The sequence below is a fragment of the Annulohypoxylon maeteangense genome, assembly GCF_022496945.1.
Source record: "Annulohypoxylon maeteangense strain CBS 123835 unplaced genomic scaffold GGS22scaffold_1, whole genome shotgun sequence".
In the NCBI taxonomy this organism is placed as follows: domain Eukaryota; kingdom Fungi; phylum Ascomycota; class Sordariomycetes; order Xylariales; family Hypoxylaceae; genus Annulohypoxylon; species Annulohypoxylon maeteangense.
In genome coordinates, this window is record NW_025953248.1 from 3,817,042 (window position 1) to 3,839,367 (window position 22,326).

Here is a 22,326-nt window from a genome sequence, read left to right on the forward strand (position 1 = left end):
TTCGTGAGAACTAGCCGTCTAGACGTAAAAGTGTAACCGTACGTTGTATAGTCGTCGAGCATAGGTAGGTAAGCAAGGGAAGAATTGCCTCCGCTGTCGAAGCTACTTAGGTAGGCGTTTTGATAAGAAATTGAAAAGGAGAGACGAGAAGTGAAAAGAAGAATAGCCCCGTTCTTGAAGAGGTTTATGTAGTATCTGTCGTGAGATCAGATCAAGTTTCTCGTAGGTACATTGTTCGCGCACATGGTTCCGGTAACAAGAATACCTGCTCGTTAGTTATGTGAAAGCACTAGGTGAAGTTGTGCGCCTATGTATGTGGGAAAATAGAAACGAAGTAAGCCAGCTCACTTCATCCTCTTCGCCCTGCGATCCTGCCCCTGGCTTGTCCTCTTCGAACCCGTAGCTGTCCTGTGGGAGCGTAAATGGTTTACGAGTGAGCTCAATCGCGTGATATATGAGTCTGGTGCGCCGAGCTCGGAGATCTTCTCCTGAATCGCCGTCAGATCGTCTATCCAAAGACTAAGGACCTGCGGTGGGATAGAGGATAGAACATCTACAGCGAAGTTGCGGTCTTGGTCGCCGACTAGCCGGAAGAATAGGTTGCGCTTTTCCTTTGGTAGGTCGGGAGGGCCGACGTCCTCGTTATGGTCGACGACTTGCTCGAGGGCGTGGATGGCGGTACGTGCAGCCGCGCGCAGCTCCCAAGTCTCGAGCGGCCGGTCGGTGTTATGGATGACGGAGTGGATTTGGTGTGTTACCATGGCCAGATGCATTGCGCACCATTCCACATTCTTCGGCTGAGCGACATTTTGTAGATGCGGGTTTTCCGAATACTGTTGTAAGCCAGCGAGTGCCGCGTCCGCTCGGTGCTGAAGACTCCGAAACCGGTTCTTGTTGAGCTCGTCGGCGCGCATCGATGTTAGGAAGTATTGGAAGAAGTCGTCATTGCAGAGCAGCATGCGAAATATTGTCTGTTCCAGGTCGCCTCTTTTGATGACTTTTTTGCCCTTCCTAGGGTTGTCGAATAGATCCGGGCGGTACTCGTCGATGGGGACCTCGTTGAGGGAGGCGAGCATCTCCCGTGATTCTTGGATCCGCCTAGGGTTTGGATCTGGTGACTGGCCGACAACATCGCAATGGAGGCTATCCGCTAGCATATCGAGATGGAAATCAGATATGGCATCATATGGATTCCCGAGCTCCGTCGCGATGCCGTGTTGAGATAGAGTGAAGGGACCCCTCTGGACACTTAGCACCTGGCTAGTGATTTGATCAAACAGCCAGAGGATATGGCGGCAAGGTGACTCGCCACGCTCACCACTCTCACAGGTACAACTTGGAACTCCATAGCCGCTGTCCTCCATCCCAGTCCGGATCGTATATTCTATCGGTTCTGTTATCAAGAAAAGGCAGCGTTGGTCTCCGGCTTGGCAGCCACGCAACACAAACTGAGAAGGGACTTCTATAGCCCTCGTGATGTTGTCTCGGGTCTCATCATCTAGTAGGTCAAGTGAGTATCTGAGGTTCGACGGGGACGTCATGTAACCATCATCATCGAAGTCGAAGTCCGGCTCGGTCTCAGACTCGGAGCTCGAGTCTTCCGCCTGTAGCCTCTGGCTCTGGAGACGAGTTACGGGAGGCATGCCTTCTAGTGAAAGCTTCTTGAAGCGTTCGGTTGGAGGGGACATCGAGGGTTGTAGATGAAACGACGATGATACTGAAGGATTTACTAGACATGATTTGGAAGCACGAGGATGGTTATATAGGATAATTATCACGGAAGTAGGCTGACATTAGGTCATCCCCTGTGTGCTAGTATACCTACGTAGGTAATGAAAGAGGCGGCCCATTATCAAGGCCACTCGGACCGCGTTGGTTCAGCGATAGTCATACGTTACTTAGTTGGTCTAAGTCGCCCGAATTACAGGAGGGTATTGGGCCGTGGGGGAGGAAGCACTGACGAGGGCGTCTCTACCGCCCGCCCGCTACGGGCCGGAAATGACAGCGAAACAAAAGGGAATGGTTCATTGTAGGAAATCTCGTCGCCGAAATGGAAGCCTGGGTACTTGGTAACTTCGTATGCAGAATCTGAGAGGCTGAGTCGCAAATGCAGGTAGAAAGAGACGCTGTAGATCAAACGAATGCTACCTGATCCTGACATGACACGCCTTTGGTGCGTGATTAATGTCTAGAACGAGTAACCATTCGATACCGAGGGAATGGATAGGACTGGCAATGCCGAATAGAGTCTTACGGAAAGTTTGGGTACTGCATAAGGCATGCAAGTAGGATATCGACAATCTGAAGTCGCTATAATACAATGGATCTTTTGTAGATGAATTGATCTGAATGCTCATCAGCCACACGGCGAGACCGGGATTGTGATTGGTGAACAAGCGGGATTGTGTAATCGGAGCGGGATTTTGTTCACTCACCTCCTTTTCTAATTTCTGCCTTGGGGAGGAACATAATCCGGATCTGGAGCTCGTGGGTTAGTATATAAAAGCACGGCCAGGGCCATCGATGCGACCGCCGCTCATTTGAGAGGTCCGTCGTGGTTACGGGCCACGATATCAGGCCCCAAAGCCTCGAACTAGGCCGCTTCTTGGCCGACCGCCTAGTCCGTCTTCAGCGAATCCGGCCCACTAGGCGACCAACAAGGCTTCTCACTCTCTCCCTCACCTTATTACCTTACTGTAAATTGCTTCGAGAAGGAAAGGAAAAAAAGAAATTGAGGGCTCCCACCACGAGCGATCCCATCTCGAACGGCTTAGTATCACCAGACGAAGTCTAAATGTTATCGCGGCTCTTGCGCATCGTGTTAAAATCGAGCGATCAAAGCAATCGAACTAGAACATAATCCGAATTACCCCCCGGGCGATTGCACTACTGCATTACCTATTTCGGTACTGAATACCGGGGTGTTAACCCGGCGCTCACGGCGGTCGAAATATCTGATATCCCAGGGAATCGGCAAGCATAAAACCTGCCTAGGTAGCTTTGGTGTATAGCCTCGAGAAACGCGTTTGTCTCATCATGCCAATGCGCGGGGAGGAACACTGCCGCAGAAGAGCAAGCAGGCATCAGCGCAGAATTCTTACATCTGCCAGTGTCTGCTGGTAACTTCGGCAAAATGGATAGGTACCTAGGTAGGTATGCACTGCTCTGCCTCCCCCAAAGTTTTCGAGCTTCGATCCAATTAGGTGCTGTGGTTCGTTCCCATCACCCGCTTCCCAAGGACCCCTAGGCATGGTCACTAGATAACTTGAGATGGCGGTTTGCTGCGCCGCTCTGTATATTCCCTTTGCCCTCGCCGATTCGCCACTTCACCTGCTTCTCGATTGAGACAGCAGCGGTGTGATTATACTTGCATAGCTGGGACAATCAAGCAGCTCCCAAAAAACTCATAGGGCTGACACGAAATTATTGAAATTCTTCTTTACGTCACTTCATCGTGGGTATGATGCCAATAAGTCTCCTGCCTTGTTGGTCTGCAGTCCTAAAATTCTTCAAGTTTCCTCTTTGAACACGAGGCTGCTACTACATGTCTCGATTCCTACTCCGTCCCCTTGTTGGTTCTGATGCTCCTGATGGTGGAATGTTCAGTCAGCTTATCCCCCCTATCTGGAGTATGTGTGGTTCCGGCCGGAGCCTTACTGGTTACCGTTCAGTCGGGAGTTGGTATAAAGTCGGTGAAGACTGGAAGCGACGCGGAAGGTAATGACGAGTGTCAATTCGGGCGTATACGGTAGCTCAGAATTTGATTGTTCTGCTAGCTACCTAGGTAGAGAGCCTGCCTACCTAGGTAGTAGCCAGACCAAGTAGAAATAGCGTGCGAGCCGTTTAACATAACCGCCTAACTGCCAAACACAGGTGATATAGGTAAGCTGATCACTATGCGGTAGCAGTCGCCCATGGTGAGTCAAAGCGGAAGTTATGATCATTGAGCACTAGAACGAGAGAAGAGGAAAAGTTGCTTGCAATGACTAGGTAGGTAGGTAGGTAGGTATATATTGTAGAGTCGACATGAGGAATGGGTGACGCTCCTCAACCGAACAAGGTACCTAGGTAGGTAACTTAAGGAGTCTGTCGTCTTACTTTAAGTGCGTGACCGGATGGTCTAGGGTGGTGCGAAGTTCAAGCGACGCCCATCAAGAGCTGTTCATTGGAATGATTTCCACAGGTACTCACATTTGTTGGTATCACCTATGTGGGTTACGTTGTGGCATATGCGCGACATTCGATAAGAATGTCTAACCTCTAGAAACGTTAGTGTAACACTGTTTATAAAAAATGATCTCTATGAGAGACTAAAACTTCTTGAAGGCATCGAATCCATACTGTCTTACTGTTGACTTCCATCCATGGGCGAGGCGGAATGTTGACCTAGACTTCTCACACAACCTCAGGAAACTTGGGTCTGAAATGTCTCTAGAGCCTCTAAAACCTGCTTCAGAGTCGGACGGCCATAGTAGTTGTCATTCCACTCCCCTTTTGAACGTTGAGAGTCTCGATATGCCAGAAATTTCTCTGCTTCCTCGATCTCAACTGACCAGAAGCGCTTCGCAGCCTCCCTGACGTCGTCGGCGCTTTGCTCCGTGGTATCCTTGGCCGTTAAAACGAGCTGGCTGTGTTTTCTCATTATAACATTGCTAAGCGTGCCCCTTCTTCCTCTGGTACATTTATCTATGAGATTCCTCATTGCGGGGGGAGTCTTCTTATATTCGGGGAATTCGATGTCGGGTTCCCATCGGTATGATTGCCAAACGGCCGCCCTCTGAGGACCACTGACCCCTTCAAATATGCACCATAGGACCCTGCCGAGCATGTATACCTCAGCTGCTTCTTGTTCTCCCGCGCTAAGCGCGATCCAAGGTAAGTTGAATCCATGTTTAGGATTTGTGTATCGTTCGTCGTCAAGTGATTCGAAAGAGGGGACCAGACCTCGCAGTATGCGTCGATATTTATCACTTACCGATTCGGGCACGCATTCGTCGGTCGCAATCAAACGGATGTATTCGATGGCATTGACTTCCGGGGCGGAAAACTCGCACCATACTCCTCTCTGTTCGAAATCAACCATAATAATATTAAAGCTCTCTGATAGGACAATATTGTCTAGGCGCAAATCAGGATAGTATGTCCCGGAGCGAGTCAAATGTTCGAGAGCCTTGGTCAGCTGGATCGACCACTTCAACTGATCGACACGCCGTAATTGGCCATGGGCGCGCGAGAGGGGTAGAATATCTCGGAGGGTGCCTTTCGAGTGATAGAACGTAGTGAACCCGGCAACAGCTTTCTTGGTGCCGAATTTGCATCTCTTTGTGACTATATGCATTGGCCGTACGATGATGTTTTCATGTGGTTCGATTGTACAGAGCGTCTTCAGCTCGTGATAGAGGTATTTTGCCGCGCTGGTCAATGCTTTGAATATGCAGAGCTGTTTGTTTATTTGGACAAGGCAAACGCTATCGTGTAAGACGCTGACAACGTGAAGGTCGAAGAAGTCAATGACCTCGGGAAACGGAAACCCCGGTCCCCAGAGCTCGGCCAGCCTTGGAAGCGGGAGCAGTTTATGTTCTAGGTCGTGGTTAAGTCCAGGCTTGATACGAACCCGACGTACATCGAGAGACATATTCTCCAGGACTAGACGTGATCCGAAAGGCACGCCTTTGTAAAAGTCCTCGAAAGCCGCGAGGTCCTTGAATTCGGATGTAGTCCAGTTCTGCAGGATTCGGACGATATGTTTTGCGATGGCAAGTCTAGGCAATCGAACAGAGTCTTTCATATGGAACGCCTTATGGAGTTCGAGCTGTTCCCGGATGAGGGGCGTTTGGAAATCGGAAACAAACACGTCCATGCGCAAAGGAGGGATTTTTTTAAGGAAAAGCGGAAGGACATAGTACTGGGTTCCCAACCCAGCACAGCCGTCTACACGCCATAGGGGATTCTGAGGTAAATCAAGGCTGTCTATCCGATTCTTCGGATTCAGAAGAGAAATTTCCCATGGGGGCTCAATGACCGAATCCGTTAGGTTAAGTGGTGTTTCTTGAGTTTCTTGAGTTTCATGAATTTCTTGAGTCCCCAAATGAGATCCGTAGAAGGCTGCGGTGGGGTGAACGACCTCCTCTATGGCTTTTGTGGACAATTTCATGTTTAGGTCGATATCGCTTTCGATGGCTTTCCGATGGCTTTTTGATGACTGAATATGCTGATAACCTTGGAGATAGACGAATACTCGATCAATAAGTAGTCGGATTCCGGCCAATGCATAAGAATAAGACTCAAGAGATTGAAGAGGGGACGTGGGTTTGGAGGATGCAAAAGACCGTGCCCAAAAGCTGCCCAAAAACTGGTCCGGCTCTAATTGTATGTTGGAATTAAACATAAAGACCGCGTGATGCTTCCTTGACGAGAAGCCACGTCTGCCATGTCCCGAGATTTTCATCAAGGTTTCCTTAACCGAAGACAGAGGCGCACCAAAAGCAATATGGCTGGCTACTTGACCTACCTAATGAAACTTACATAGGTGACGCCTGCCTACATGTTACGTCGAGATCCGATGTATCACGTAGATACCCGACGTTCGATGCTGCTAGGTATGTAGGGAAGTGCATACGCACAAGGGTTCAAATCAATCCTTAGGTAGATCGACTTTCGCCTTTAGCGTTGCGTGTTGACGCCAGTTTTGAGTTTCTTTGCTTTTTTCCCCCTAGGGCTTTCCTTCTGCTCGAGAAACAAGTCGTGTATACTCCCTTCCCCGCGGAATGCCCAAAACCTAAGAGCTGAATGTGGTTGTCTGCGTGGCTTGGTTATTTGGCAATGGCTGAAGGAAGGCAGAGTTGCCGCGGTTTTGTGGCTATTAAAACCGAGCAGCCGCTCCAAGCCGCAACGGGCGTTAGCAGCTGCCCTTAGTATGCCGAATTTCCTAATCTTCTAATCTCCTAATCTTAGCCTGTGTGATTGCGCCTACTACCTATTAATACTAGGTACGCATGATCCGGCAAGGACCAGAAAAGACAACTTGGGACGACAACCACGGGTGGGTGGCGAGATCACGATGCCTCGACACTTAGCCAACTAAAATGGAATCCTCGCTGACCGAGTGCCAGACCGGATGCACGTTGTGCCAGCCATTTCTCTAAGCTGAGCGGTAGTCGGCCCTAAAACGAAAAAAAGCAAAAATAGGGGGAATCTTGCCGGGTTAATGATTGGTCGGGGCTGTCCGGTTTGGCTCCGCATTGCTTACATACCTGGTATGTAGGTACCTAGTTACCTAGGTACCTACCTATTACTTGTAACTTTGCAACTTGATTCCTCCCTATGTCAGCTAGCACAGTGTTGACCGTCGCAGATGAGGCTGGTTTCTTTGATTTTATCGGTCGAAGGACTGTTGGGAAAGCTCCTCGATATCTCGTTAGTCTGCGTTGATGGCATTTACCTACCTTGGTAGGTAGCTTCAGAATACCCATCTACTTAGGTAGTAGTGGAGACATAAGAGTTGAATCATCAATAGGTATCGGCGTACTACATAGTAATAGTAAAGACGGAAATCTATTTAGATTATTGATGGCTTTCGTATATAAACTTTTCACTTTGGATAGGTGCTTTGAAACCGCGCTGATGAGGGCATTGCTATTACAGCGTATACGCGTTGCCGTACCTGATTCGAATACCTACCAGGCATCGACCTATTCATGTCTGCATTATCGTGATTAGTCAAGATACTGATTTCATAGGGCTGACACATAAAGGCTTGGCATTTCCCCTATCTAGGTACCTACTTTCCCCATTGCTAAGAATGTACGGGAGCCACAGAAGATATTGGAAGCGATGATGGTATTTGGGTTGACTTGTTTGATAAATTAGATGCAACATATGTAAGTGCCTATATATCATGATTATTGAGAATAATCATTAGAATAATAAGTAATCTGGAACTTATGTAAACATGAGGCTCTATATGTGGAAATCAGGGGGCGAAATAAACTTGACTCACTACCTCCTTACTTACCTAGACTATCAGATACCCAAATATTATGATGACTTGAATGACCAAACTAAGAACTTAGATAGAATAGAGAGCAGTGAAGTATGGAGCAACGGTTTGATTAAAAGGAGGTCAATATATCTTATAAGTAAGTTATTCATTCTGGGTGTGAGTGTTGCTATGACACCGGTGATTAGACATTGCGGGGTTGTTATTTGCTTGAAGTCAAATTAAAGTAGGTAGGTGATATAGAAAAGTGTAAGTTCGAAATTCTGATAATCATAAATTTCGTGTATCTCAAAGTTTCTTGACAAAATAAATCGTGACTTCCACTTCCACGTGGCGTGTGCTATGGAAACGTTTTCCCGTCAAAATAACATCGAACATCCATGAACCTCCCAAACGGGAAGTTTCCGCAATGTGGGGGTCCCTAATTTTGGTTAATCATCCCCTGGCTGATGATGTCAAGTTAGGGAAAGAGGAGAGGGGAAATGAGGAGGAGCAACCTGGAGTTAGGGTACCTATGTGTAACAGCAAATGACATCATGAATTGGGGGGTCCCTTAAAGTTACCTAAAATGATCAATAAATCGGAACAATGAGATGTTCACATGTTAGCCACGTCTGCCACGTGCAGGATGTAGATACTGATAATGAATAACGAGGAAACCAACTCCCTTCACATTCGGTAATTTTTTGCAAAACTTCCAAATAAGCGTTGCTTCCGACATCTTGAACTTCCATTTTCTACCAAGACGGATGCACGAATCCCGAGACGAAGACGTACATCTCTAAACCACAATCAGACGAAAACGCATGCCTCTTAAACTTAGGTGTAGGCATGTGCATCTAAACATTTGTCGCAGATCTTGAGAGATGCATTATGCTTGAAGTTTCCTGGTTCATGATAAGCTCTACCATTCAAACCCCAAAGTCGGTAATCGCGTGACCTATCCGCGTCAAGCGTCAACGGTTAGTTTGAGACCCTGTGACTAGGTACTCGGTAGAGCTAACCCGAAAATACCCAACATAATCCATCGGTATATAGCCATGCTATATCTCTAGCCAACTAGTTAGTCTTCAACGATGCAAGGCTCTCTGGTTCATCGGACGTCTCGGTCTGGTCATGTTCGATGTCGCACGACTTGGGCATCAGTGTCAGCTCTCACCGGTCGCCTATCTATTGCCACTTCACATATATTGAAACCTAACATGAGGTGCACTTTCAGGTATATACGCTAGGGGCGGTGAGCTATACACGGAGAAGTTTGAGTGGACGAGAACGCGTGCGGAGATCACGATGTTGCCCAGATTATATGAGCATAAGCGGCAGGCATGTATCACAACCACAGCCGATGTTTCGTTGTGGTGACTCGTAAGCCGCACATCCATGGTATAGGGGGAGATATATTACCTCAGCCGACAGGTTTAAGCTTAGGAATCCACGTGTAAGAGTATGCGGGGTGAACTGAGATGGTAGTAAAATTTCCGAGCCGCCTTTAAATTTGGAAAAAGGGTAGGTGCATGTACCTACCTTGGTCCTTACTAACCTAGGTTCATAACTTGGGATGAATGGCATGATGATCCTAAGTTGAAACGTTTATAGGTATGTACATGGGCTGATATAACAAGTAACTGTATGATTACCTATTCTGCAATAACTACTTGCCTGTCAGTCTGTGTAGTACCTGGTAAGTATGTAGGTAGGTAGGGATGTATGTACTGTAAATCTATATCCTCCAAGCCTTACACCTACCGAGCGCTAGTAGCCTTACATACAAGCAGCTCCACCTAAACTGTCAATTGATTAAATCGTCGAGCACGTGTTTTAACTTCCACTCTCTTACATCTGAGCTACATTCTCAGATCATGGAATCATGCAATTTGCTTGATCGCAGGGAGGGATAAGCAATGAAATGTAACTCACCAAGGTGGTCGCCGTCGTGGAGAATCCTAGTTGAGTATTAGTTACTACCTTATTGTGTTCGGGATTCGGCTCGAGGGATTTTGGTGTCTATAAAAATTCAATCCGAGTTCCTAATTCGGTAGGTATCGCATCGCGTCCGCGTAAGTTGATAGGCTTAATAATAAGGGTCCCCCCCCTTTACTCTCGCGCTATCACACGTGAACCCTTAGCAGCACAACCCTTAAAAAACCCCTGTGCTCGACGGGAGACTACGGTAGGCGGAACTTTGAGGCTGGAGGTGATGGACGTACGCGATTACTTGCCGATTATTAAGATCCGCCGTAGCGGGTCCGGCGAAATACATAGAAATGATATATGCCGTTGTTTCGTTGGCTCGTGGAGCTCGTGTATCCCCAAGACCAAGAATGAGATCTGAAGCGGTTGGATACCTACGTTGGATACGTTGGCAGTCAGGCAGTCAGGTCAGTTGACACGGCTGATATAGACCTCGCCTTTCCTGATTTGCCTAGGGTCGAAGAACAAACTCCACATTCCGTTCAACGTCGTTTTTTGGGTCGCCGCAATTTACCTACGTTTTAGCAGATTTCCATTCTAGACCGATCATGCCTGTTTCTACTTTGCCGACGACCTACTTAACGTACCTAGGTACGTGCTCAAATATACGTACGATCAGCATCGAGTTCCTTGGGCTTCAATTGGGTTCCCTCTTATTAGCTTCTGCAAGGCGGAGAATAGTTCAATCGAGTTTCGTCGTTCAATGGTACGTAAGCATGAATCGGTCCATTGAACTTATGCGAACAGATGTTTTAATTTTCGCCCGAGACTAATGATTATCTTCGGGTTAACGGGTTGATATTCGAGCAGGGGTTTAAGAATTAAGGTCAGGGAATAGGGAAAATGAACCCGAAATGTGAAAAGAGAGGGAAAAAGAGATGCTAGTGCGGCTTTGGTGGAATGATGACATCTCTTACTTGCATTAAAGCTTACATTCAATGATCATCCTACGTAGTACGGGAAAGTACACCAGATCCCACACTGCGCACGCCGCCCACGGTTCGCTTGGGTCCCTTCCAAGGTTTATCTTTCGATGCTATACCCCTCAGGTCCCGAATTGCCCACAAATGTCCGTAACTGCCCCAATTCGATCAAGTTCGCAGGGCTGCTCCATACCTATCCTTACCTATTCCTTACTGAGTTGCGTGGAAAGTTTGAGGTAAAATTTCGGAGACTTCTTTTTTGAGCCGTATTTGAGCAGGTACAACCCAAGCTTGGAAGCCGTCGACCCGTATCGTACCGTACATGGTAACTTCTTTCCCAGATCCCTGCCCCTTGCTTATCCCTTGACATCCCGACATCTTCCCCCAGGTCGCCCTCCACTTCTCTTCCCCCCCTTAAGTCCCTTGGTCCTATCAAGTTTATCTACTCACTAACCCCCAAATCTGACGATTGAAACCCTTGGTCAGCAACAGATTTGTATTGCCTCATTGTAACTAATACAACCAAAGCTAAGCTTATTTGCCCATTTTGCCCATTGCCCTGTCGAACGGTTGCACAAGGTCCAACTCTCATTAACTAGGTATTTCCCCCTCTTCTTTAAACCGGTGAATGCGCCGATTCAACGGTCGCGTAGAAACTTCCTCACCGAGTTATCTTTCTTCATCAGTTGCCGCATTTCTTCTTCCAATCATCACCTCTCCCGTACGGCGTACATCTCATCGGGCGGCAGCATACCGCCGTTTTTTTCCCTCTCTTTTTCTTTCCATCCTCTCTTTGGACCTCCTCCACATTTCACCCCCAGCCTCTATCCACCTGCTGACAGTTAATTCAGCCCCCTTCAAGTTTCTAATTGCCCAGATAGGCTCATCGACGCAGGCGGCTCGTCCCAGTATAGCTATTGTACCTCACAGCACAGCATAAAATAACATAATACAACGCGACACCAAGACATAGTCGCATTAGCTCTCTGATGATCCTGGTAGTCTTATTAGCGGCAATGACGCCCGTGAGACATTGACGTACGCCGCCTTTTACACACCCTTATCCCTCAGACGCTCGGTGAGGCGTAAGGAAGAGGAGAAGAAAAAAAAGACGCCCGCAGCTCTTTGATTACCGCAGCTGTTACTACTGCTGGCTCTCGTTCTGTTGTACACATAGAGGCGTCTGGACCTCGTACACACACCGGTGACAAGATTTCGTTTAACACACCTCCGTCTTCATACGCTCCCTTACGGAACGTACAATGGTAAGGTTTTTCTTACTATATCCCTCTCCTCTAGATAGCCCAAGTAGTGCATACCTTGTCTGGATTCCAGAGTGCAGTCCGTTGACTTGCATATAGAATAATCATAATATCAGAAAGCGCCGGCCCTATGGCCACGGGGATCCCCCGGCAGTGCCCGTGCCCTTGGATCCCTCGTACTCACCCTCTACTTCTATTCCTTCATCTCATTCGGAGGGCTTCTCCGTCCAGGATCTACATATACTCCAGCAAGCAGCATCCATATTAAATTGCCATGTTTCCCAGTTGCTAGGACTTAATAGAAGCTCTCATCCGCAGCAATACCCACCCTCTTCTATCTCATCTATACCATATCCAATTTCATCGAAAAGACAACGTCTTAGTGCAGACATGACACCGGCATCCCCTCAGGAGAAGTCCTCGCCACCTACGCCCCCCGTCCAAGATGGCTCTGACCGACCCCGTGCCCCCGAGGTACCAAATAATGGTTTCTCTATGGGCATAGATCGCTCCCGTCTGGCGCAGTACTTTTCAACCTTCTCTGTCTGCTCGCCCTGCACAACCTGCGAACCCCAAGGTTTGCTTCCTATTCTAGTTTATCGTGTCCCACCAAACATACTAAATTGGACTTAGTCTACGGCCAAATCCCGGCCACCTCGCCTTATTCTTATGCCCCAGCACGGCAATATTTCGATGACAGTTCGTCGTCCCCCGGGCCAGCACCCGGAACCATATCTCCAGACCCATCTAGTGTCTTTGCTCCTAATGACCCCTCCACAGCCCCATCGATGATGTCCAATTATCCTATTCTGCAGCCGAACCGACCTATGACAATCCAGCCTTCTACTAGCGGCGAAGGTATGGTATATCCAGAGTCCGTGTCCGGCCAGCAGTATTTTACTCAGCCAGACTTTCGCCCGGATTTACCTAGTCCTATGACGAATGACATGATGGGAGCTCAGCACCATTACACCCCGTCGTCTTTAAGACAGAACAGCACAGCCGAGGATGTCCTACCTCAAGAAGTAGATAGAACTCGGACTGCCAGTAAGACTCGTGAGTTGGACATCTTGCATCCAAATCAACGCCCCCCGGCTGCGAGAAGAGGCCCGTTTAGATCAAATGAAATACGGCAGGAAACTGCCGAAACGAGACGAATAGGTTCTTGTATTAGGTGCCGTATGCAGAGGATCCGCGTAAGTCACCACATCGTAGCCCCCATCGTTCATTTTCTAGTAGCACCTGAAGGTTTTAGGCACTAATCTTTCAATTTCAGTGTGAAATCAATCCTGATGACAAGCTTGGCACGTGTAAAACGTGCTTGAAGGTAGCTAACATGAAGGTGTGGCGAATGCCTTGCCTTCGTTACAAGATCACCGACGTGAAGTTGTTCAAGCCGGGGAACGTAAAGGGGTACGAATGGACACGAAGGTGGATTGAGGGTATCCCAGACGACATATCGCAATGGGAATCAATGGATATAAAAAGAGTCAAGGTCACTGAAGGCTACACTAACCAACCTATAGAGCTCCGAGTCCGTCGATTCATCCCCCAAGAAGGTGACAAGCTTGAGCGAAGTTGGGTTCACGACGGTAATAGGAAAAATGTCAACATACCTCCTTATGCTATCGTGAATCTTGAAGAAGCGAAAAGCATCTATATCGAATACATCAGACAGGGATTGCCTGAATGCTGCAAGAAGGTACTCTTAGGCAAGGATAGGCTATTAATTGCAACGTACGGTGCCGCAATCAAGGCCTCAAGAGATCAGGCGATCGATCCCAAGGAAAGTGCACTTCTCAAGAAAGCACTCCAGTTGTGGATGGCTATTCGATTGACAACAAAATCGACCATTATTGTTGGGGATGAAACGTTGGGGATGCCTCTCGATATCATGGATGATACAAGCCCACTTCGAGGATGTATCCCGTTGCCGCCGGTAATGGGTGCGCAAATCGAGTTGGTCCTCATTCACCAAATCCAATCTAGCCTTCGTCGGGAGATGTTAGAAAACTTACAGACGATGACGCAAGCAAACAAACACCAAACATGGTTCACGACATACCTTATTACCTTCATCTTGCTCCACAACGTAGCCCTTCTCTGCCAGCACGACGCCGGATATGCTCGTAAGCACGGCATCAAGGTGTGTAACGAATGAGTGCCAACGAACCATAAGGGCTGCCTCGCTCACTAATCAAGTTGCAGAGTCGATTCGCGAGAGAAGAGATGGTGAGGGAGTACCAGATGGGTAAGCCGTTGTGTCTCTTCGAGCGGACTCAAACTTTCAGTATCAGCGTTTTAGTTCGTAGCTTCTGACACCCGACTCTGCAATAGGTGCGAATATCCTGCTGGCGTATTTTCATTACTGTAATAAAAGTAAGAAAGACCGGTATCCCCTACAGCTTCCTACTTACCAATGGTTCTGACCGCTGATAGACATATACCCATTCTCCACGAAATGCAAGGAGCAAGATCTGTCAACGATAGCCGAGCTAGATGAGACCCAGATTAAGCTCATTCAGTTCACAAGGTCAAACATTGAAAAATATAGTAAGTCTTGCGATATTTAGTTTCCTGTCGGGCTCTTAGGATTGTACCTTCCAAGGCGGGTAGATCATTAGGTAACTAATTGGTCTCGTAGAGAGGCACTGGGCGAAAATACGTCAAACAGAGGATTATGAAAACGATTTCTATTACATCAGCCAGATGTATGAGGAGAACTGGACACCGCAATCGACGATCTGAATCCATTACCTAGTAGTATGGCGGAAACTCTAAAAGGTGTATAGGCGAAACCTCAAGTTGAGACTAATGAAAAAGCATATACGAAGAAACTTGGAAACTCAAACATTACCTAAGTTGAACTTGCATTGCGTTTACGGAACTTCGACTGTATGCTGGTGCAGCAGTATGCATCAGGGACGGAAGCTGCACGCACTCCTATTCGCTGGAATTCGCTAGGTACTGCTCCAGGCCGTCTAGGTTGGTCAGTGACGATGATCTATAATCTACTAGGTACCTACCCACCTACCTAGTAACCAATGCAGCTTCCCCTGGAATAAAAACAAGAAAAGAAAGAAAGAACATTGAAATGAAGGAAGGAAGAACTGCAAGCATGGACGAGACATACGCACTGATAAATAGCTATAAAGTTTGAGCTCGATCGATGTTGCCGTTATATCAAGTAGGTCTCGAGAGCACTACACTGCATCATTCTCACCTAACAATGACTATAGAGGCTGGAAGCAGCTCTGCAACGGTCCGGTCCTCCCGCATGAAAAATACGAGCCGTCCTACCTAGGTACCTAGTAGGTATGCACCAAGGATGCAATATTCCTCTGGTTGAAGCGATATCGAAGATCAAGTCGGTGTATCCCGTCTGCTAAAGTACCTGGGCCGATCGCTTGGGCCATCCGCGGAAGTGTATCGTTACCTAGTAGCTACACGGCACAATAATTCTTTCTACAAACCACCTCCCAGTATACCTACTGGATACCTACAAAGTAGGTGCGGATACGCCACTTGTTGGACAATACATACCTACCGACAAGACATTCAATGTTCCCGGTATTTGCAGAAAGGGCAAATGATGAACTAGCGCCAAGAAATTACTATATAGGTACATTGCGACGACGATTTTAAGTCCGAGAAGTACCTACCTACCTACCTACCTACTACCTACTAGGTAGTATTCATCGGATCAATACATGCATGTGGGAAACTGCATAGGTACCTAGGTACTAGGTACATATTATGCGGCTCAAGGGAAGCCACATTACCATCAACCCGGTTAACGTCCTGGCCATTCGATCTTGCATAATATATTTAGCACTTGCAGAAAAAGCAAAAAACCAAGCCTAGGTGGATGAGAAAGCAAGACTGGGTAGGTGATACGAAATGACGGCCAGCCGTGCGTATATATATGTATCTTCGATACCGTCATACAACGCCATACATACGTATCTCCTACTTCTGCAGTAGGTACGTACGTATGTAGTTTCCATAGGTTCCAAGGTTGTCTAGGCAGACACTGGTGTACGGAAGGTATAATCAGCAAAAGAGTTCGGTCTGATTCAGGATGAATGTGGCTTGAATGTTGCTTCCTGAAAGTATTTGCTCTTGTTTGCCCTTTGATATTTATGAGCTGGTCCTCAATTTCCAGAATCTCTCTTCTCTTTTTTTTAGATCCATATCCATATCTTACCATACGTCTCTAAATTTTGGTACCAACCAGAGCAATCCTTCGTCCGTTTCAGTATATTAGATGTAAGTTGATAGCACAGAGTTATCATTGGTGCAGCTAACAAAACTAAAGATAGCTACAATATGGAATTCGAGAGCCCAGTTTGCCACGGTCTTGCACCTAGCTGGATTGCATCTGTGCATGGATCTCGCACCAATTGCGTTTCCGAGGGGTTGTCTAGCCTCCCCAGCGGTTTTCCTCATCATCTGCATCAAGACCTTGCTTGGACAGGTCCTCAGCTAGACAGTAGTGAGCCCCACTACATTCTCAGCTTGACCGCAGACGAGCTGGTGGAAGTACGATCCGCCAAAGATCACTTCAAAGGTATGCCTTCTCAAGAGCCTTTCTTTGAGGTTCGTTCCGTTTGATTTCATCTTACTTTCACTGACTCTCAACCTCCAGCACTGGAATTGGACGGAGATTTAGTCAGTCGAGAAAATTTCCCTCTTCCCACCCTTGGCTCTAAGCTAGAAGCGCTTGGTCAAGACCTTTATAATGGGAAGGGCCTCTCGGTTGTTCGTGGTATCAACCCAGATGATTACTCTGTCGAGGACCTTACCATCATCTGGTTGGGAATTCAAGCCTACATTGCCGATCAGAGAGGATGCCAAGATCATCGTGGAAATATGCTTGGTAAGTAGTTCTACGACATCATGAACTAAAGATCATTTTTATTAACGTTGCTTTTAGTCCACATCGTCGCCGATGGCTCCTCCATGATGAAGCTGGGCCACCACCGGCACTCTACCTCCGCTATTGTGAGTTAGACTTGCTAATTATAATATTGTCTTGTTATGCGTTCTGACGATATGTATAGTCGTTTCACAATGAGGAGGCAGGCGATGTGGTTGCTTGGTTAACCCGCAGCACGGCAGCTTCCGGTGGCAAGTGTATTGTTGCTTCAGCATACACGATATACAACGTTCTAGCGGCCCATCGTCCCGACATCATACGTACCCTTGCAAAATCGGATTGGCCGTTTGCTTTGTAAGCTCATTCTACATCCCATTATACCCATAAACAGTTCTAATATCGCGACTTAAGACCTCACTTCCAATGTCGTCCGATACTATTTTACCAGGACTCGAGGTTGATCATGAATTTTGGCCGCACACCCCTACTGGGTAATGCCGTCCACCCACGCCCAGAGCATCTCCCAAAACTCAATGATCGCCAACGCGAGGCGCTCGATATAGTCGAAGCCATCGCCCAGGCAGTTCAGCTTGAAATCAAAACCCAGGCTGGCGATATGCATTTCATCAACAACCTTGCCGTACTTCATAGACGGGAAGGTTTCGTCGATGGCCAATCCGCTCAGCAGAAGAGACATCTAGTCCGCATGAGACTAAGAAACCCGCAGCTAGGGTGGGATATCCCCGACGATCTAAAGCAGGAATGGCACGATGCATTCGAGACAGACACTTGCCAGACGTGGCACCTCGAGCCGATGCCCGGCGACGTGTTCCCCCTCCGCAAATACACTAACTAATGGGACAACGCAGATGCCTTAGGAAAGGGCGGGTATAGATGCGTTACACTCCAAGGGTATATGGAAATTCGCGTTAGAATTCCAAGTGGGGAGAATGATGACATCTCAATATGGTTGTTTCTTTTCTCATCGTTTCTCCTTGTTTCGTTGGACTGTTTGATTGTTTCGTCAGCAGGGACTCAATTGTGAGAGAAAGGAGGGAGTTTGTTCACTATCAAAATCGGCGGCACTACCTAATGGGATCAACAAGTCTGTTCAATAACTACCTAGAACTAAACTCGAAAAAGACCTAATAAAATATTCTTCACTACGTCTTAGTTACCCTACCTGAGATATCTTTTATTCCGATATTGTTGCAGTCTGGGCCGGTCTCCTCAAAACATCCCCACAGCAGTGGCGCGTATTGGCCCTACGCCCTCTCAGCATTGACTTGGCAACACAGTTTTCTCTATAATACTACTCATGTTCGAATCAAATCGCGAACCTACCTAGTGTGGCCATATTGGCATTGTCAGTAGCCGGCCGGGGATTTAATATCCTTACGCGGACGACGTATGTTTAGTGGCGGTAGGGCATTTCCCGGGAGCGACAACATTGGTTGATAATAGAATGAATAAGTGTGATCCAGATCAGCCCGCTTTTTTTCTTCTTGGTAGGTAAATAGGAGTAGCAACGGCTGCCACCGTCTCTTTTGACCTTCTTTAAGCTACCGTCGGATACTTCTTCGCGCGTCTAGGGCTACATACGTACATACATATGTATGTGGTAACTACCTCCCTCTGTACACATGTAGCAAAATCTATACGTGGTACGTATCTGGACGTCTTGATAATACCCTTAGTCATTAACCAAGAAAGACGTAACCACGGCTCTGTCCCATCTATGATACCCTCCCAAGGCTTTGGTGATTGGGGCTAAGATCGGAGATCAAACCGGGACCTGTGCCTATCTCTGTCATACACACGCGCATATACACACATACGGATGAGACCTTTTTCTAACACTTTTTCTTCTTCTCTCCCCAATCTTCCCTCGTCTAGTGAAACATTTCTCAACACTAACGAACCTAGGCTCTCTCGAACTGCAGGAATTCAAACCGTTTTGATCGATATGCATCGTGCGCACATCCGGTAGCCAGCCGTTGGCCATCCAAGATGTTATATATAGCGTGATTGCGGAGGAGTTGTCACCTATTTAGTGGAGCTGGCATCTAGAGCCTTTCACTAGTGCTACGACAGTAGTTTTTGCAGTAGACTATTCTCGTAAATACCTACATGGGACGGAATAGTGAAGTAGTATGTGGCTATACCCAAATTTCCCCTGTCTCTACTCCCCCCTTTTCGGAAAAGTTTTATGCTGGAGAAAGATCTCGCTAGCTGGTTCCTATCGCCTTTCAACCTCACCCGCCGACCCGACCGGCCGCATTCGTTGGCCTCGAACCTTGCAGTGTGCGTCGTAGTATGAAATTAAAGGATGTGTAATGTCCGTGTAGGTGCCGCACTCCGTGGCCGTGTGGGCTGATGTCCGGTCTACTTGGCTACTTCGCCACTTCGCCACTCCGGCTACTGCACGTTAGTAAGACCGACTAGCCCCGGCTTGACCAAGGCAAAAGACCAAAAGTCTTTACGCTAAGCATCGAGAAAATTTTAGCGACGCGAATGTTTTCCGAGGAGGCGGAGAACAGCGTTTCGGTCGTTGAATGTCGTACAAGCTTAAGCCCACCCCATCCATACCTGCAACGTACGTACCTAGGTATCTGCATATGCAAAGCATCATGTAGGCGACCTGCCTACGGCATGGCGGCTGCTTCTTTAGTAGATAGTCATTACTGAGCATCTGCTATGTACTATCATATATCTTGTGTGACCGACCTAGGTATGCGTTAAACCCTGACCCTCTCGGAGCGCGCGCACCGGTCCGGATCTTCCGCACGCGCACAGCGTAGGTATGCCAAGACTAGTATTCAGCCACCTCCAATTGAAGCTAGAGTTGGCAGCCCTGTTATTCCTCATAGGTATCTACATTACCACTCACTCACGTGGCTAGCCTACTACAATCGTCACCGGTCCTTATTTTTCTTTTCTCACATCCCGTGGGCTGAAACAACGGGCACGGCAAAAGAAAAGAATATTAAAGCCCATAACGCCCCTCTGCAACACTCCTGCTTCTTCAAAGAAGCGGTCGGGAGCTGAGAGATTAGACCGACCGTAACTCGCATTTATGAATACCTAGATCCTGTGTGATCGGCAACATTTTGTTGATTCCAGAGACGCCTCATGCATATCGTCAAGGTCTGGACTCTCATCTATCACTTCGACCCACGTTATGCCCACGTCAGTATTCTGTCAGTTTATTGACGACGACCAGTGTTTTGACTGCAAAGCTCGACTAGAAACGACAAGGGCGAACCGTCAGTGGATCGGAGCAGACGGAACCAGCGACCCGTCCCTTATTTGATACGTATTATTTGCCTCAGCACTAAGGGATAAGAAGAGGCACTTCTATCATATCTCACAAAACTGCAGGTGGAAAAATTACATGTAGGTTATTGAGGGGGGTTGGTGTGGTGATAGAAAGGGGAAAAAACACAAGCCTGGGCTTCTCCGTTCAAATTTGGCTATCACAGGCTCATCTTCGCGGCGTCGGAGTTCCTCCTAGAGATAACCCCAGTTTTTCCAGTACCGTAGACTGCTAAGTGCTCCAGATCTCCCGACGTACGATGTGCCGCCTAGCGCCGTCTATGGAACCCGAACTCCCAATATTTGGGAACTCCGTGTTCTCGGATAGCTACCTACACCTTGGTAGGGAGACGCGAAGGTACAAGAACGGCCCAGGCAGCCCAGGTTCCAGGTAGTACGTGACGAAGGATAGGAAGGGTAAGCACAGGTAACCCTGCCGTGGCTGCGTGGTACATAGCGCCAAAACGCCTCTGTGGGTAGGTACTATGTACCATACTGTGCCGCTAGCGAATACCTGGTTCTAGCAGGAAGCCAAGCACGCCTCCAACATCACTCTGCTAGGGAAGTGGATGGACGCACTTACATCCACATTTGAGATCTTGAAGGTATGGGGTCCAGGGCAAGGGCTAAAGTATGGGTCTGGGTCTGGATATGGGTATGGGTAAATCTGCAAGGTGAGCGTGCATTTAGACTGGATGTTGCGACGGTTGACGCTAGTGCAAGACGGGCTGACGGGCTGCTTGCCTACTTTTGTGTTCTTCGACATACACAAATTGCCACTCCTCCTTTCTGCAACATATCGGGATGCTGAGTTTCCACCTACATTTTGCATAGGCGAACAACGGGAACTCAACGGCATCCTTTTGCTAGACACACCCGCGCACATATGGACGAGCCAAGCATCATTGTGTTGTCATCGGGAGCCACGACGCAAAGCCGACGAAAATGCACGATAAGGGGGAATGTATAGGATCAATGATCCTTTATCCTATTACAACGAAGACGGCCAACAGAATCCAATCATAGTGACGAGGTTCTGCACTCATATCTGAAGAGACTTCCTCGTGCACAGGTAAAGAATAGCTGATCTCGATCAGCACAACGACGGTCCATACAGAGTCGTAGCTATCTTAAAAATCTTCAACGGGAGTAGAAAGGGTGTAACATAAGCCACGAACTCGTGAACTGTGCGCAATTCTGTAATCGGATTACCCGATGGGGGTGTAGGAACGCATCAGGTACGGTTTCTCCATGTCATCGATCTTCGGGAATCACGCCGTCGAAATTCCAGAGGCGAGAGGCGCGCTTGGGAAGAAATAGTGACTAATGAGACCGCACTTCGGCCGTTTTCATCGCGTGACCCGTTGCAACTCGACGCAGGACGGGCTCCATTCCAAAGGAACCATTCCTTGCGTCAATCCTTGAATGGTGACGAATTAAGTCAGCCCATCCTCCACATTCGTTGAAGATGTGAACTTTTGCGAATGTGTAAGAATCTTAAAGTCGGAATAGAAGTGAGTAGAGCGAAGCGGGCTTTGGACGTTGATGATGATTTGGTAAAGCAACTTCCACTACCTACATGTCGACAGGGGGGGCAAGGGGGGCAAATTTTGGTTATTGGGCCTTGCCTGCCCAACCCAAATCCCGGATGAGGAAATAGAGAGTCCCTTAGTCCGCCAGCTTCAAGTAAGGTTCTCATTGAAGTATGAGTTGTACCTTACTCCATGCCTACCTACATACATACCTACATACCTAGTACATGCTTTCCATGTCTCAACATTGAATAGTACCGTCGGTGGCACTGCCTCTAGTCTTCTGTATATGTATGTACGTAAACTAGGGTGCGTACATAATAAACTCGTGTCTAGTACTCAGTACTCAGCATGTACTCGATACTCGAACGTCGGCTAATGCTTTCGGGTAAACAAGGGGGCCAAGATGTGCAGGTAACCACATAAGCACATAGCCACATTCTGC

General features: G+C 47.8%; 4 protein-coding genes across 4 annotated transcripts; 2 read left to right on the forward strand and 2 right to left on the reverse strand.

Moving 5' to 3' along the window:
• Positions 1 to 190: 190 nt before the first annotated feature.
• GGS22DRAFT_15853 (uncharacterized protein) lies at positions 191 to 1,804 on the reverse strand. Its single transcript, XM_047960651.1, has one exon. It carries the CDS (start codon positions 1,686 to 1,688, stop codon positions 345 to 347), a length of 1,344 nt encoding a protein of 447 aa, XP_047824448.1. The 5' UTR covers positions 1,689 to 1,804; the 3' UTR covers positions 191 to 344.
• Positions 1,805 to 4,405: 2,601 nt separating this feature from the next.
• On the reverse strand, positions 4,406 to 6,388 carry GGS22DRAFT_183961 (uncharacterized protein; the record flags this gene model as incomplete). Its single annotated transcript, XM_047964142.1, has 1 exon — positions 4,406 to 6,388. The coding sequence occupies one exon, from the start codon at positions 6,386 to 6,388 to the stop codon at positions 4,406 to 4,408; it is 1,983 nt and encodes a 660-aa protein (XP_047824449.1).
• Positions 6,389 to 11,770: 5,382 nt separating this feature from the next.
• GGS22DRAFT_15894 (uncharacterized protein) lies at positions 11,771 to 15,518 on the forward strand. The gene is made up of 10 exons (XM_047960716.1): positions 11,771 to 12,158; positions 12,255 to 12,732; positions 12,789 to 12,854; positions 12,936 to 13,351; positions 13,432 to 14,301; positions 14,358 to 14,406; positions 14,493 to 14,534; positions 14,595 to 14,708; positions 14,800 to 15,342; positions 15,395 to 15,518. The coding sequence occupies exons 1-9, from the start codon at positions 12,156 to 12,158 to the stop codon at positions 14,901 to 14,903; spliced, it is 2,142 nt and encodes a 713-aa protein (XP_047824450.1). The 5' UTR covers positions 11,771 to 12,155; the 3' UTR covers positions 14,904 to 15,342; positions 15,395 to 15,518.
• Positions 15,519 to 16,484: 966 nt separating this feature from the next.
• Positions 16,485 to 17,890, forward strand: GGS22DRAFT_183963 (Clavaminate synthase-like protein; the record flags this gene model as incomplete). Its single annotated transcript, XM_047964143.1, has 5 exons — positions 16,485 to 16,725; positions 16,804 to 17,034; positions 17,092 to 17,159; positions 17,219 to 17,388; positions 17,446 to 17,890. The coding sequence occupies 5 exons, from the start codon at positions 16,485 to 16,487 to the stop codon at positions 17,888 to 17,890; spliced, it is 1,155 nt and encodes a 384-aa protein (XP_047824451.1).
• Between the last annotated feature and the right edge of the window lie 4,436 nt (positions 17,891 to 22,326).